This window comes from Rhinopithecus bieti, unplaced genomic scaffold (genome assembly GCF_001698545.2).
Source record: "Rhinopithecus bieti isolate Rb0 unplaced genomic scaffold, ASM169854v2 scaffold_3734, whole genome shotgun sequence".
In the NCBI taxonomy this organism is placed as follows: domain Eukaryota; kingdom Metazoa; phylum Chordata; class Mammalia; order Primates; family Cercopithecidae; genus Rhinopithecus; species Rhinopithecus bieti.
In genome coordinates, this window is record NW_016804423.1 from 2702939 (window position 1) to 2719830 (window position 16892).

Below are 16892 nucleotides of genomic sequence, written 5' to 3' on the forward strand. Positions count from 1 at the left end.
GCTCATGGACTGTGCGCTCTCAGACAAGTCTCTCAGCATTTTTGTACCTCAGGCTCTTCCTCTGCAGAATGAGGATGGCAATTCCTACCTCCTAAGATTGTCATGAGCTAGAAAGAAGTTAATATTTGTAATGCATTTAGAATAGCATCCAGCACATCATAAGGACTCTATGCTTTGTAAATAGAATGTTCTTTTTTGTTGTTATAACACATTTGTTTTTCATAAATGTTGCTATCTGGCAGGTATTTTTTGGCTTCCAGAATAAAAGTTTCAAAATTAACAGGTATCAAAGTATTTTTAGGAGCCTAGCTATTTCCTCAACTACTCCCAAACTCTAAAAGTAGACTGGCTTTACGTTAAACGGAGAATTCATACAGAAAAAATCTTCAGGACTGTATTCATTTCATAAATAATGTACTTTATTTTATTGCATATGGCTATTAAGGAGGGCATCCATGATCAATACAGACTAAATACAATGCACTATTCTAGTCCAGTTTATTCTCGTCTCCAGCAGCATCACATTGACCCCTATATACAGCGTGTACAGTGGAAGACAGAGCAAGATAAGTTAAGTCTCTTGTCATATCACAATAGCAAGAAATATATTTAACATCTTGATATCCAGAAACAATACGTACCCAAAAAGAAAACACTGTTTAATAACTGTTAAAGTTTATATAGCAAAAAATATTTTAAATTTAAGGTAAGTCAGGCAAAATGTACAAAGACCCAATATACATTGTGAAGTTTTAGCAAACATAACATTTATACATTTTGGTTCCATTCTGTAAACTAAATTAAAAATGTAAATATTGCATATGCCTTTTTTTGAAATGTACAGGATAGAGGAAAATTTAGTATATTATCATCTGTGTATTTTGCTTGTTTTAAGCTGCAGTATGAACATGAACCATCTGTATAGTGTCATGACTACTCTAAGGAGACAGGGCGAGTTAAATATGCGTCAATACACCGCATTCAGCAGGGTCCATATTCAGTCCCTATCGTACCTGGGGGGAGTTACAAAGCAAATACCACCCATCGATGCCTATTCCCAAAACTAAATAAAAACTTCAGGATGTTTTATACATCTTAATAAAGTACATCATACACTGAAATTGACCTTCCAGCTAACATTGTATGGCCTAGGCGCTGCTGTGATGTATCATTTCAGAAAAGTAAAACCTGAAAAATGCTCAGGGAGATCACTTTACATTCAACTTTGTCTTGCAATACAATCCTCTGTTCTAAAGTTCAGCACGGAAGCAGGAAGACTTTTGCATTGCCATTAAATATATTTTTAAGACATTGAAATTTTTGGTCTTCCTCTAAAAAAGCCTCATTTTATTAATGCATTATTCTATAGTGATATATATCTATATATTTATATATATTTTTCTCAAAACAAAACAAAACAAAACCAACAACTTACATCTCCAATGAATTAGTGTAACCTCTCCATGACTATCAGAGAAGATAGGCACTGGGGAAGCCCCCACGGGAGGAGAGGTCTACAGCCCTCCAATTGAGTGTCGAGGGAGCAGAAAACGGCAGAACATTCTGCCGGTCAAGTTCAGCAGTTTTAGGTAACATCTGCGAGAACTGCCACAACACTGGTATTTTCAGAATACTGAAAACATAAAACAAGGGTAGTCTTGTCAGGAATTTTTCGACAAGTAACATGTACTGCGAGATTGCTTTTCTTCTTTTCTTTTCCATCAGCAACATAGGGGCTGGAATGCCTCTTTTATCAGTTTCTTTCTTTTCTTTTTTTCTTTTTGTTTTTTGTTCAGGGCAGCCTCACTGGTTGACATAATAACATTTTATTAGAGATAATACATTTTTTAAAAACTTAAATCCGCCAAACCCGGACCACCCTGGAACTGCTAGCACACCTACAGGATTTTTGGTTACAGAAAGGCATGCTCAAGATTCAGGAGAGCAGAGATATCTGAGCTTGTAAATAGAATAAAAGGCGTTTGCAATGTGAAGTACCTACATAAACATCTACATCGAGAAGATTAAACAAGTCTGTTAAAGGTAAAAAGAGATATTCATCCCCTTCCCAAAGCCCTTCCCTCCCACCCCCCACTACCCAATACAGTTGATTTTCAAAAGTAGGTTGCTTCAGTTACATATAGTAGTTATTATTTAGTAATCTGTCTTTAAAGTCCAATCCCAAATTTCACTTCCATCGAGAAACGTCAGTCCCACACGGGGCTCGGTATGGACGTAAACATCGCAGGTACCTGCACTGGAATCCAACAAGCAGCTGTCTACTTGGACCATTTCACTAAGGCCGAGGACCGCGCTCCAGACACACAGCGCAGGGGCTACTACAGGAGGTCCTGTCGGACCCCCGCCACGGAAATCCGGCTTTACCTTGAACTGAGGTAGGACTGTGGTCGTTCTGAGTGTAAGCCAGGAAATACCAGATTTTACCACTTTCATAGGTGTGGGTGCACTCTCCTAGCATGCTGAGGGCTACATCTGCTTTGCCAAAAGGAAAAGAAGAAATTAAGACACCGGCCACAATTGAAGAAGGCCAATGAAAACATCCAATTTTCTTGAGAACAACTTCTTCAGCTAATTTTGTTAAAACAAAACAAAACAAAACAAAACGCAAACAGCACAATGACGAATGCCCCATCCGGGAACAAGGGAGAGAGGCGGTGACCTTGCCTTGCTGGTGCCTCATCTAACAGAGTCCACAGATGTTTCCAAACATAGTCACTGCTCAGATCCAAAAGAAAACGTAAGCAGCTTCGGGCTGAAACAATGCTGAGCATCTTCTTTTCATGATATTCTCTGACGTGTGACATCCTGGTGATAAAGCCAGACAGATCTTCACTCTGAAAAAGGAAGGAGGGAAGTTAGCAGAGATCCTCAGGAGAAAAGAGCAATCTCTGGAGTTCCAGAAAATGCCCCTCTAACCCACGGCTAAGACCTGGGTTATTTTCATAAACTGATGCCCTTTGAGAAAGAAACACGTATTCATTCTGTTTTCCAGAAGTGAGTTCAGTGGGAAAACTCCGAGTTTTCCTGGAAGCAGAGCTGTTGGGTTCATGGTGAGTTGTCTATACGGTGAGGTTCATGTTTTCAATTTAAGAAAAATATTCACGCGTGTTTTTGTGAATCATTCTGTCGAACAAGACAGAAAAAGAAGGGCCAGTTCCAGGTGGCACTGCGTGTCTGTGGGACGGAATGACCCCTTGAACTCCTTAGGCCTTGATGCTCCCTGTGTTGTGTGGGATACACAGAATCCACTACCTTCCTCCCAGGGCTGCAGAGATGAAAAACCATGACACACGTTACAATGCTCTGTAAACTATGTTTATCCTACAAATGTGTATCATGTTATGAAAGTGGAATAACTAAGAACTCCACACTTCTGCCCTCAGAAAACTTCCACCTGAATCATCCATCTCTGTTTGAACGTGTCCAGCAATGGAAGGCTCCTGCACTGCCTCACGTGCGGCTGCATAACCCTCAACATTAGGAAAGGGTTATTCTTATCCACTCAACTTTCGTATGTTCCAGTTTAGGTCATTTACCCTTTCGCTGTGCTCAGAAGGGACAGCGACTGAGGACACTTGGCCAGATCTGCTTCCTCCCTTCCAGGATGAAGGATCAAAATTCTTTAACCTTTCTCAATTTCCAGGGTTTTAGGCCTCTTTTTACTTGATATATTCCTTCTTCAAGGGACAGAACAAATTGGAAGATTTTGACCTTTCACAGCGTGTTGTTTTTTCCTTCTAAGCTTCTTGGCTTTTTAACCAAAATGACATACTGTTCATTTTGATCACTCAGTTCCATGATGGTGAGCACCGCTTTGCTCTCAAACAGGTACATTTCCTTCCTTTGCAGATGCATTTATACAAACTGCATTTCTGGACACTCTTCTAAAATCATTCAGAATTTTGATCCTAGACTCCTACCATACTCCCTGACTTACTTTTTTGTGAATCAAATTCTTTTCTATCCATCTTAAGAAGACTGAACTCAACAAGACAGAAACTTCCAGTGTGCCTGAAGCTGAGTGAGTCCCTCAAAACCACGTCTCCTTAGGAACTCGAGGCACTACACTCTATAGGCCCCCCAAAAAACCCAAAAGCTTTACAGAAAAAATACTTGTCAATATACAAGGTATACATTTTTAAATTCCCTACAATGAGACACTCTGAGGCTGTTTTCACTCTATCTTATTTATCATTATTATTTTTTAAGACGGAGTCTCAAAAAGTGGCATGATCTTGGCTCACTGCAACCTTCGCCTCCCAGGTTTGAGCAGTGTTCGTGTCTCAGCCTCCCGAGTAGCTGGGATTACAGGTGCGTGCCACCATGCCTGACTAATTTTTATATTTTTAGTAGAGATGGGGTTTCACCATGCTGGCCAGGCTGGTCTTGAACTCCTGACCTCAGGTGATCCACCCACTTAGGCCTCCCAAAGTGCTGGGATTACAGGAGTGGGTCACCGCGGCCAGCCTATCTTATTATTTTTATAAAGCTTATGTCCATTAGAAATTTAATAAGTAAACAATGTTCTGCCAATGAACCTTAACAGAATTAATTTCTTCCTAAGGAAAGATCTGTCTTTGAGTTATTTGATTCATTATTGTTGTGATTTTCAATCCCAGCAGACTTCAGTGAGAATCTAATTGTATCCCCTAAAAAAAAGCAGGCATTTGCTAAAATACACCTCGACTTGTAATTCACTCTAAAATGAGCTTGCATTTTGTCCCCGAGGCCCTGATTTGGGAAGAATCCCATGGCCACCATAAAGCAGGTAACTGAGAGTCTGCAAATCCATTGACAGAAAGATTTCTAATCAATTGCTTATTTTATTTTGACGCTAACAATTAGCTAAATGTGGGTGAATTATCTCATGTTAACTCTAAGTCTGTTATTTTGAAAACAGCTAAACAAGTGAGTTCTGCAGTTTCTCAAACTTTGTCGTATAAATGGCGGATAAATTATTGCTGAAAAAATCACTTTCCATTTTCATTTGTGATTTCATGAGGCCACTGACATTTTCATTGTTTTTTTAGGATGCTGTATCGCTGTAAAACTCAACTCTTATCATTACATCTCTTTGCGAGCTCTAATTAAGTTGAACATGTAGTTTTATTTTTTGGAAGTAGAATATAGTTATCAAAACGTTAATTTATAAGCATTAGCATTATGCAAGAAAAGAGCTGATAAATGGCAAGGAAATAATCCATGCATTTATTCATGCAATGACCTTTCAACAATTTTCTTTTTTTAATTCTACTCTGGTGCAGGGCCTCACTGATAACTTGGAGGAAGATGGCTGACAAAAAAAAAAGGGAAAGGGAAGGGCAAGGGGAAGGGGAAGAGGAAGGGGAACGAAAGGAAAAAAAGAAAGAGGGAGGGGAAGGGGAAGAGGAGGGGGAAGGGGAAGAGGAAGGGGAAGGAGAAGGGAGGAAGGAAGGGTTATTACAGGAAGATGAATCTGTTAATGGCACACTCAAAGGACGCAAGAGAGCTGAGGTGAGGGAGATGAGAAATAGGATGACCACCCGCTCAGAGCCAGTCATGGGGGCGTCAGCTGTGCAGCGTTTCACATCCATCTGCGTGTACACACGTGTTACCAGAGCAAGCACAATGTGCATGTGTCTCACCTAGCCTGTCTCCTATTAGGTTAAAATACAATCGCTTTCTACGGCCGCCTCCTTTCACGGTAAAGCAAGAACTGTGGTCTGGGTGTGCTCAGTGGGCGCAGGCCTGTGCTCTTGCCCCTCAGCACCCTGCCTCTCACAGACCTGCTTGTTTAGACATCCCCCCATCCCAGGAGGCCACGGCTGATTCCAGGTGACCCTTAGGGATGCTTGGAAGCACTCGCGGTGATTTAAACAGAATTAACCAGCAGAAACAATCCTCTGTGGAGGTGCAAAAGGGCAGTGAGGAAAAGGCTGGAGCACACCTCAGATTGGACCCTGCCAGCCGCAGCAGAGGAATTGGGATACAACGGAGACCTGAGAAGCATCAGTACTGAGAATGCATGGTGGAAAAAAGGGATCTTTTTTGAAACCCAAAGTATAGTTTTTATTCATTTGTTGGAGAAAGAAGGCTTAAGACAGAAGCCATCTGCCTGAACTGATGTCTCAAATACCTTTTTCCAATTGAGCCGGTGGTAGAATCTTTGCCACGCATACTATTAAAGGCCCCACAGGCATAGGGCTAAAACAATTAACATGGGCAATGGCTCAGGAGGGCTCTCTGTAGTTCACACACAGCTTTCAGACACCAAACACCAAAAGCTAGTGCCCCTGGTTGAAGCCACCACGGAAACACGATACCTGCCATCCACCTGACAGCCACCCACTCATCAGCGACACTCCCCACCCGAGGAAGAAGAAAGCTGGAAAACACTCGTGTAGATTCAAACCTAGGAATGAGAGTCAACTTTTGGCCTTATAGTCATTTACTTTCAAAGGAACCGAAGTTATCCCTTACCCTGAAAATCGGCCTGGTTCATCCTGACTAGGGAAAAAAAATACACCAACAATTTTCTAACACTAATCATCTGACATCCTCAAGCTTTACATATGATCAAACGTCAGGCTTTCGGAAGATGAGATTCCAGCAAAAATTTATTTATTGTATTATCTGTGTTCATTTTAGTAGAAGCAAAGAATTATTAATTTCGTGGCTGTTCTACCCTGAATATTCCCTAAGAAGGGAGACATTTTCAGAATTCATCAGCTGTAATGGCAAAACCAAAAAGAAAACAGTAAGACTCATGTGTTGCTCATGAACCCAATGACAGAACACCACACACCAGTTCTGCTACTACAGGTAACATATATAAAAAAACGTAAACTTACTGACATTCATTGAATTTGTCACACCATTCATTACACACTGTATTACTCTGTCCCTTAGACGTTGCTTTGTAAAGAAATCCATCCACAGACGTATCCATGTAGAGTTATTTGAGCAAATAAACAAAATCAACAAACAAAAACCCTTTTAGCAGAGATGAGAGTTGTTCATATGACCTGTCACGCAGTGTATCCACTCTGTATCTCCTTTCTGCTGTCGCTTGTGACAGATGACATTCATATGTGGGATACAGTCCCCTGTGCCACTCACCATAATGCCCTGCAGATGGGCAATAATTCCTCCCCTTTTCTCCTCCACTTAAAAGAGCAATCAGAATGCAAATGAAGGAGAGCTGTCAGTAAAAGCTCCACCTTCAAACTGCTCAACTTGACTCTCCCAAAAGAGAGAAAGGAGAAAACAAATCACTAGAAAACATTGTGATTACAAGGAGGAAAGCTTCCTTATAATATATGGAACAATGTCCCAACAATGACATGTCACGCGGAGCTGGGCACCATGACTGCAATCACATTACAGAAAACTGAAGTGGGCATCAAGCCTAGAACATGTTGGAAATAAGGTCAGTTTGCTCCAGCCAATAACATCAGGCAGCATTTTAGGCACACAGTCTGACTCACCAATCCTTTTTCTTCAGGATTTCTCATGACAATTTGGGTTTGGACATGTTTGCCTCCAACGTTACATTTCCATGTTCAAAATCCAGGATATACACCAGGGTCATGGCAGCTCTGCCCAGGGAGGCCCTAGTCCTCTCTGCAGAGAGGCTGTGGGACATGGCGCCTCACAGGCCTTTGGTGAGCAACACTGGACCACCCAGAGGCCAGATTCATGGAGTAGATACAGATGCTTTCACATTTTCAGCCGTAGCTGAATTAGGAGTGTTACAAATACTGATGTGCTTGACAAAATGAAACCATACACTTCTTAAAATTAAAATTTATATTTCTAGTAGCAAATGTGATTCAGAAAGCAATGAAACCTTCCATGAGCTCAAACATATCGTACAGGTCCATCTCAGTGCCCAGTTTCACCCTTTTATGTTAAACACAGAATTACGAGGGAAAATTAACTTTTCAGTTGCAGGAGCAATTCTGAGAAAAAAAAACCCCCGATAATTTAGTATCTCCAGACTTTACTAAAGCAAGACACTCTAAGAATATGGAAAAAAAAAAAAAGTAAGGTTGGGCATGATAACAAAAGCCAGAGATTCTAGGAAAAACGGTTACTTGAACTTTTCTTTTAAATTGGAAAAAAAAAAACTTAAAAGGGAATTATGGAAGAGTAAGTTTCCCATGACAAACAGGGGTAATAACTTGCTTTCCAGTCCTCCTTGAGAAAGACTGCAACATTCTTTTCTATGAGCTCATCACTTCCACTGACAATTAAAATCATTTCATTCTGAATGCTTGTTAGTAAAAAAAATTCCTAGTATCAAGTTGCAACTTGATGTTAATGACACAATATGAAATAGGATGAGACAACCTGGTTGTCTCACAGGCTGGATTTAGTAAAAGGTATCTTCCCCCTTTAACTCCTGTTTAGTCCTTCACATAAGACCCGATCTTAATCATCCCAAACTAGGAAAATCAGGCCTCCTAAACTTTTACCTACTGCACTTCAAATTCCCTCTACACATTCAACTTTCCTACACAGGAGCCTGTATAAATTTTACAGTGCACGGCTACAGCAGATTGTATAACACAGAACGTACATGGTTCTTTTCTGAATGTTATTGTTAAAAACTCTGCCATGTGCATGATGTGAGCTATTTGTCTATGGCAAGAATTGCCCACTGCTCCTGCAGCAGCTGCCCATGCCATACGAGAAACAGTATCGATGATTCTTCCGCACAAACACCTGAGACACAAGAAGTCCCAAGAATTGCGGGTGGACCCTTTCTTTTAAATTATGAAATGTTAGACCCTTTTTTAGTTAAAACCCAGACCAGGAAGCATAAACAACTTGCTGAAGCCTCCCCGCCAGTCTGTGGAAGAGCAGAGTCCTCAATTTCTCCCAGAACACTTTCCTCTCTGCTCCCCTTTGGTGACAATGAGATGGGTGGGAACGGGGCAGGAGCAGAGACACCTGCAACTGTCAACTGGGGCCCCAGAGTGTCAACTTCCACACTGAACCACTAGCTCTTTATAAAACTCTCCCCGAAGGACATTAAACAGCACACTAGCATGTCACACAATTCAGTGAAGCCTGTGAGTCGACGTGGGTGTGCTCCACGGTCTGTCTTCCTTGCCAGGCGATGCCCAGGCCCTGCCTTCTCACCTCCCTGTCCCCAGCATCTGGCACCCTGCTGGTCAGATCCTTAGTAAAGCTTATAGGTATTAAATGTGGTTCATGCCATTTCTCACAGGCAGAAATGCTCAAGTAGTTTTCAAAAACAGAACAAAGCTTTAGGACCGCGTGAGACCCAGAAGAAAAGAAAACCCTTTCCAGCCCACTCGGAGAGTGACGTTCTAAGCAGAGGTAAGTAAAGCAAGGCCAGATCCGGCTTGCCTCTCTCTGCAAATAAAGTTTTATTTGGATGCAGCCGTGCTCACGCATTTACATACGGCTGATGTCACACCATAAGTAGAGTGGAGCAGTTGTGACAGAGACTGCATGGCAATGAACCTCAACTCTTTACTACCTGACCTTTCACAGAATGTTTGTTAACCCCTCAAGGAGCACAGGAACATGGCAATCTTTACTAAGGAAGACAATGTGAAGAAAAACAGGCAAATTTGTCAGAATAACACCATATAGTTCCATCTGTGTGTCATACTGGGAAACTAATTGATGCCCCTTTGAAAATCATCTGCAAGCTTACGTACTTTAGAAATGCAATACTGTCTACTAAAAACCACACTATCCTGTTACAGACCCTACTGAAAAAGAGGACGCACACCACAAAATCATTTATGAAGCCAGCACACTTTTGGAATGAACTTCTCTTAGCTACCACTGTTCTATTTGATTTTTTCACTCATAATACAAAAGTGTCAATAAATCTAATCATTGCTAAATACATCCTACACTAGCATTCCTCCTTTAACAGAAGTAAAGGTTTACATGTGAGATCTGCAATTCATAAAGGGTCCAAATCTTTTCTTTCCTGGGTCATTTGAGAATGTGAATGTAAGCATTATGCTTCTGCCCTAACAGTATTTGGGCCAAGCAATATAATGTGCATTGAAATTGCAAATAGCCAATGAACGATGTAATTCTTTTCTCAGATTTAACATGCTTCTACGTATGGTATTTTTACTAATCTAAAAAATTTTATGTACACCATAACAATGTTTATATTGTTTATATATGAAATTATAAAACCTAATTATATTTTTGCTACCAAATTAAGGGAATGTAGAATAATTATTTATTCAAAATATATCCATTTCCAAATAGCCTGTTGTTATATATCAATTCAACTGGACCTGTTTTCTACTTCAAAAGCTTAAATAACTGTAGGTAAATACCCCTCCCCAGTCTATAACATCTATGTGATACAGGATTTCAGCTTTGTCTCTCTGGGGACAAATTCACCCATCTAATTTAAAAGCCTCATAAGAATGACCATGTAGCCTTTAACTGAGCATCTACTACAGTCAAGGTTGAAGGGTCAAATCCTACTTAGTCACTGAAGTGCAGGCTTTCTTTGTAGAGATCAAAGTACCCGTTCTTCCTAATCGGCCATATCAAAAACATCCTGCTTTTCCCCAGGAGCCTGGAAATGACTCCATGCCACCACCTCTGTGCTTTCAACTACATGCCATTCCCACGACTCTCAGGACACTGGTGTGAAAGGCACTGTGGCCACACCAGAGCCAGGTCCCCAGGGCTGGCATCTCGGAACCACCTCTTACCAGCTGTGTAATCTCTACAGCTATGTCTCTAAGTCTGCTCCCTCTTATGAAGATGGGGGCACTACCTCTCCCACCCTGAATTCCCCAGTGGAGTCACAGGGAATATGGCAAATGAGATTTCATGTATAAAATATATAAATAATACAAAAATATGTATGCTCATTCATAAAGAAGCACATGCTACTAGCACAACTGGCATTTTGTGGTTGGCTTCCCTCTGCTTTCTTTGTGCACCTTCAAATAATGTATACATGTAACCACATGCTGTGTTCTCAACTACAGACTTCTTAAGACCAGGCAGCCCTGTGCTGCCAGGGAAAGACAGGCTCCTCCCACCCTCCTGTTCTGGCTAATTTGTGGAGAGCCACAGTGGTGTCTCCCAGTGCACTTGTCATCACAGTTCTTCCTCGTTCAAAATTGTGTTCGTGAATGATATCACGAACAACCACAACTGCAAGCAGCAAATAAACAACTGCCGAATGCACAAAAACAATGGCAAATAGCTCCCAGAATGAAATGAACGAACTTGTTTTAATTGGACAGAAATGGAACAGAAGTAGAATTGTTTTTCTGGGGGTAACTCTAGGCCATTTAAAGCTGCAAAGAGTGCCTTTGCCTAGCTGCTCTCTTCATGCCCTGAGGACAGGACAAAACGCCCAGGAAGGGGTCGCACATGTCTACCACACAGACAGCTGCCCGTAGAGAACACGAATCCCTCACCATATCACAGACATGCCAAGCACACACAATGCATCATCAATAGGCTGGACTCCGCCTGGTCCTGGCCATCGGGGGATAGCACTTCCCTTCTCTCTGCTCTATACAAAAAGGTACACTAAAATGCAGGCCAATATTTTAATTCCTCTGCCACAAATGACAGAGATTTACATCTAAATAAAGCACTATTTATTGAAATTTCAGTAATGCAAAATGGAAAATGCCAAGTTACCAACTATATAAGTTCATTTACTGAAGAAGCAACTAAAATAAGCCAGCAGCAGTTGATCACCAGGCCTTGCCCAGGGATGTGGAGACAGGGGAAATCCGTGTCTTTGGTTCCTCCTCCCCACCAAGCATGTAGCTATCCCAGCCTCACCCACCTTGGCTCTGACTCCCCTGCATGTGACCGATTGGCAGTGAAACAGTGCACAAGTCATATTAAGTTACTGCACACGCCCTTTCAGCCAAAATGCCAACGTGTCTATAAAATTACTCAAAAACTTAAGTCTAAGCAGAGGAAACATACATTCTTTAGCCTCCGTAGAACCTAAAATGGCAAAGATCTTGTACACATTTTCAAATGCTCACAGGCTGGGAGGAGCCTCACACACCAGAGGACCCAGATCCCTGAAATGCTTTGACTGGGGACATGGAGGGAGGTTTGGATGAGCGGGCAGCCTAGAAACGTGGACCCCAACTTCTCCTGGAGGGTCCAGCAGGGCGCCCTGAGTCACCAGCAGTTGGATTCAGAGTGAGGACAGGCCCCTTGCTCCTGCTTCGCAGGCCCAGGGACAGAGGCCAGAGGCTGTGCAGGTCAGTGTGCACCCTGGCTCCTGCCCAGGCGGGCCACACTGGGAATGTGGCCACAAACATATCTCCTTTCCAGCAAGGAGGAGGAGGTGTGGAAGAAGAAAATACCTGGAAATGTAAAGATTCCATTTCCCAAATTGCCAGAAGTTTGGAAAGGGGAGAAACGATCAATTAATGATAAAGAAAACATTTCTTACACGAAAAGGAAGTTGGACTGTGTGTGATGATTGATACAGTCACATTTCCAGGTTTCCCAAGGCTGTGCCTGAGTTCCTTTACGGCCTTTAAGAGAGACATACCTTTCTAACCATCTTGTTAGTAACCAAGGTGACAAAACTCAGGATCAAGCAGATGTGCACAGAATAGACAATGGTTCTATCCTGTGTGTTACAGACTTAATGCCTTCTCTTCCCGGAGAGCATCGCGCAGTGATATTCCATCCTGGAAAATCAGCTCGACCATTTTCCTTTTTTTTTTTTTTTTTTTTTTCAGATGGAGTCTCACACTGTTCCAGGCTGGAGTTCAGCGGTGCGATCTTGGCTCACTGCAACCTCCACCTCCTGGGTTCCAGTGATTCTCCTGCCTCAGGCTCCCAAGCAGCTGGGACTACAGGCGTGTGCCACCACACCTGGCTAATTTTTGTACTTTTAGTAGAGATGGGGTTTCACCATATTGGCCAGGCAGGTCTTGAACTCCTGACCTCGTGATCCACCCGCCTTGGTCTCCCAAAGTGCTAAGATTATCGGTGTGAGCCACTGTGCCTGGCCCAGCTCGACCACTTAAACATTTCCAGTTACATGATTTTGTGATATTCAATACATATGAAATTCCTATAAAATAATTGTTATTTCTCTCATTTTGCTTAGAAACGTCAGTAGCATGGCTGGCCGGGCTGGATTCCTCCTGGTCCCTTACTACCTCTTTCTCTCTACCTTCTCCTTTGAGCCTTAGCTCTCCATGCCAGCCACACTGGCCTCCTTCCTGTTCTGGAACATACCGGGCAACCTGCTGCCCCAGAGCCTTTGCACTGCTGTTCATCCCCTTTGCCTACCTGGATTCCTCCCTTAACATCCTTAAGACTGGCTTTTACAATTTCTACTTGGAAGGAATAACTAGCAACACAGTTCAAGCACATAATTCAAGAATGAGGTCCTCTTTCACCATTAGTTTTCTACGTATTTCAGGAAAACTAAGTCAAATGAAGCCTAAACTCTAAAGATAGACCTAAACGCTCCACCATGTTTTTAAAATTATGCAGGCTACAAGTAACTGCACACAGTTGGCTGGAGCCCATTTATTAAACGTGCACTTTCCTCACCAGCAGGCTAAGAGGACATCAGGGCGCCTGTACACACCGAGCCCTCACCTTCCCCAAGCTCTTACACCCTCAGCACAACCCATGCCCTCAGCTCTTTCCTGTGAAGCCAGAATCTCTATGAAACAAATGGAATAATACATTGGAATAACACATTTTCTGCACATTTTTTCTGATTTCTATAATTTTCATTTCCAAGTTAACTGAAGAGTGAAATTGATTTGTTTGATAAGCCGATAGTTAGCAGGTCCTACAGTTAACCGTAATGCACGGGTCACCCCGCCTCAAGGCAGAGTTCAAAATGAGCAGATTCAGCGTTTAGTTTGTCAGAGGGGAAGACTTTGTCTTTTTTTAAAAATGAAGGCTCTGTGTTACCCAGAAGATACAGAATCAGGCAGGAGCCAGGCTTGCCAGGACCACATCCTCTCTCTACAGACTGGGAAAGCTTCTCCAACAGCAGGAGCCAGGCTCTACGGCGGGGCAGGCATATACGTGGCCTACCATCTTCGGGCCTCAGATTTTCCATTAAAAAACAGGGATAACAACAAGATCCAACCCTACGCATAGGTTATCGGGATTCAATACCATTTTTAAATGTCTTAAAATTATAAGGTACGCTACGAACGTAAGTTTTTAGAATAAGGCATGTCATTCCATGATTACAGACATGAGCTTTTGTTCTGCAGTTTATCCTGGAAGCATGTCCCAGTGGTTTCCCCAACCTCAGTGACAATTCAGTGTCTTCATTCCACTAGATCACTACTAGGTCCTTTCCAATTTTATATACTTTTGAGGAAGAAATCTGAGTTGACATATACTCTACCAAGTAGCCACCACCACCCAGGGATACCACCACGATGATGATGGAATTGATGGCCACAGTATGAAAGTTTTTAAAAGCTCTGCATATTGTTCCCAAGGACTCTATCTCCCTGACATACTGTGATACGTGAAGAAACGTCAGTAGCATGGCTGGCCGGGCTGGATTCCTCCTGGTCCCTTACTACCTCTTTCTCTCTACCTTCTCCTTTGAGCCTTAGCTCTCCATGCCAGCCACACTGGCCTCCTTCCTGTTCTGGAACATACTGGGCAACCTGCTGCCCCAGAGCCTTTGCACTGCTGTTCATCCCCTTTGCCTACCTGGATTCTACCCTTAACATCCATAAGACTGGCTTTTCCCCACCTTCAGGTTGCTTGGCTCAAATTTCCTTTTCCCCCTCTCCCTTTCCTGCTTCATTTCTAGAGCATTTCACCACCTGTAGTGCTTCATGTCCTAAATGCACAACAAAATTAAGTTTACTTCCTAGGTTTCAAAGGCAGACAGTTCACGGAAGACTCGCCCACTTTCTGTTATTCTTTTTAGCTTGAAAAACCAAATCTGTTTCTTTCTAGCCTATCCTTTAATATTGCTCAAATGGATGAAGTGGTTTTGAGATAATCTACATGTACTAATTGTCATCCTTGTAATGAAAACATGCAGAAATTTAACGGTTTGAATAAATTTAAAAATTAAAGGGAGATCTCACCATTTTTGCCATCGTCCTTTCTGCCTCCAACTTTCTATCTTTCTCAAACACCCCATAAGTAAAGTTCCTTTTATGTTGCTGCTGTTGTTCTTAAAAGAACTGTAAAAGGTGGCAGAAGCTGAGAATGACACAAGACTCATCTGTGACCAACTCTCCCATCAGCCTCACGGGTGGGTGACTTGGAGCTCTCCAACCCAATGGACTTCCTTCTTTCTCCTCCACTGGCCACCACCATGGTGGGCAGGGGGGCCAAGAGTGGGAAGCAGCCCTTTGAGCCGGGGGGGCTGTGGTTGGCAGGAAGGGAGGGGCTTTCCTGGACAGGCCAGGGATGCCTGTACAAAGAATGAGATCAATACTCTTAACGCAGGCTTCGGGGCCGCCTACGAAAAGGAGCCAAGAAACCTAACAATGGGGAAGTTTCTGGAATACTACCATTTATGACAGAGACTGAGCACAGAATGAAATACCAGGAGAGTTTGGCCGCAAGACCACCAAACAGCTCAGGGCAAGTTAACATCTAGGAATCGGGAGAGGAGCAGAATCAAAGCTACTATTTTTCAGAGAAGAAAACTCACAACCACCACCTCATCTGATGCACCCCAGGCTTGCGCAGGGGTGAAGGGGTGAAACATCTGAGTGGTCCCAGCTGTGAATGGGACCAGTACTCTGAATGTTTCAGCAAGGACATCCACAATTGCAGCAGAGACATCCCATGAAACATGCCATTCTCTGTGCTCAGCCAAGATTGCCTACAGGGTGGACACTTACGAAAAGGATCAGAGGGGCTGCCCAGAAAATGGCACATGGTGGGATGCTGCCAAGTTGACTCTGAAGGCACCTAGGGGACAGAGGCCCGACTTCACATTTCTTCTGCATCTCCCAGGACATCTACTCTTGCGCTGACACACGCTGAACTCTCAATACATTGATTGTCTTAAAATATCAACTATGTTCCGCCTTTTGGAAATGGCTGAAGACCCAGTGAATTCTAAACAGTCCAGCTGACCTGGACAGACCAAGACTCACACAGATGAATGCATATCACTCAGACTTGTTCTAAGAACTTAATTAAATGCTCCCTGCTGGTAAAAGTTGGACATTTTATTGCAGTGATTGTTTCATCTGGAACTAGGAACACTGATAAGCTAAGCTGCAAATAATAGTAAGATGGCAAACTGAACCAAGGTGTGTCCTTTCTACTGGACCACTGAAACTTTCATCTGTCCCCAAACACCAAAATGCCCTTATATGTGGAAGCTACAAAACCTTTAGGAGAAAATTACCATTTAAAAAACTTGTCAAAACAAATAATCTCAACAATGTCTGCAAATTCATTGATGCTTACATCTAAAGGGGTTTTGTGTAGCATTTGTATCTAGTATTTTCATACAGTTCAATATTAAAGTTCCAATTTTTTCTCTTTTGCCTTATCAGCCAGCTAAATTCAAGTTAGTTTTCTGAAACTGACTGCAATTAAAATAAATTTACAATCCTGGATTTATAATACATTAAAAGAGAAAAAGAGATTTGATACTTTTGCAACTAATACATTTTGCTAAAGCACACTCAAATATACTTTCAGTTGAACTGTACACTTAGTAGATGTCTACTTGACAACATAACAAAAGTTATTTGTACAAGTCTCCGCACACTCATCTGATATATAGAACTGGAAGAGGGCATGGGTAGCTCATGGATTTGTTTTCTGTTTCATTTGTATATCTAAAATGTTATTGTAGGTCGTTTTTACGCAGGAAGACAAAAAAAGTGAATACCTACTATCATACCAGAACA

At 42.3% G+C, this 16892-nt stretch overlaps 1 protein-coding gene across 1 annotated transcript in view; it reads right to left on the reverse strand.

Annotated features, from left to right (window-relative positions):
* Positions 1-397: 397 nt before the first annotated feature.
* The window catches only part of IRS2 (insulin receptor substrate 2), a 29162-nt gene continuing 12667 nt past the window's right edge, over positions 398-16892 (reverse strand). Inside the window, exon 2 of the mRNA XM_017868192.1 lies at positions 398-2855. Coding sequence (XP_017723681.1) covers positions 2851-2855 — 5 coding nt within the window. The 3' untranslated portion in view covers positions 398-2850. The remainder of the gene's footprint in view (positions 2856-16892) is intronic.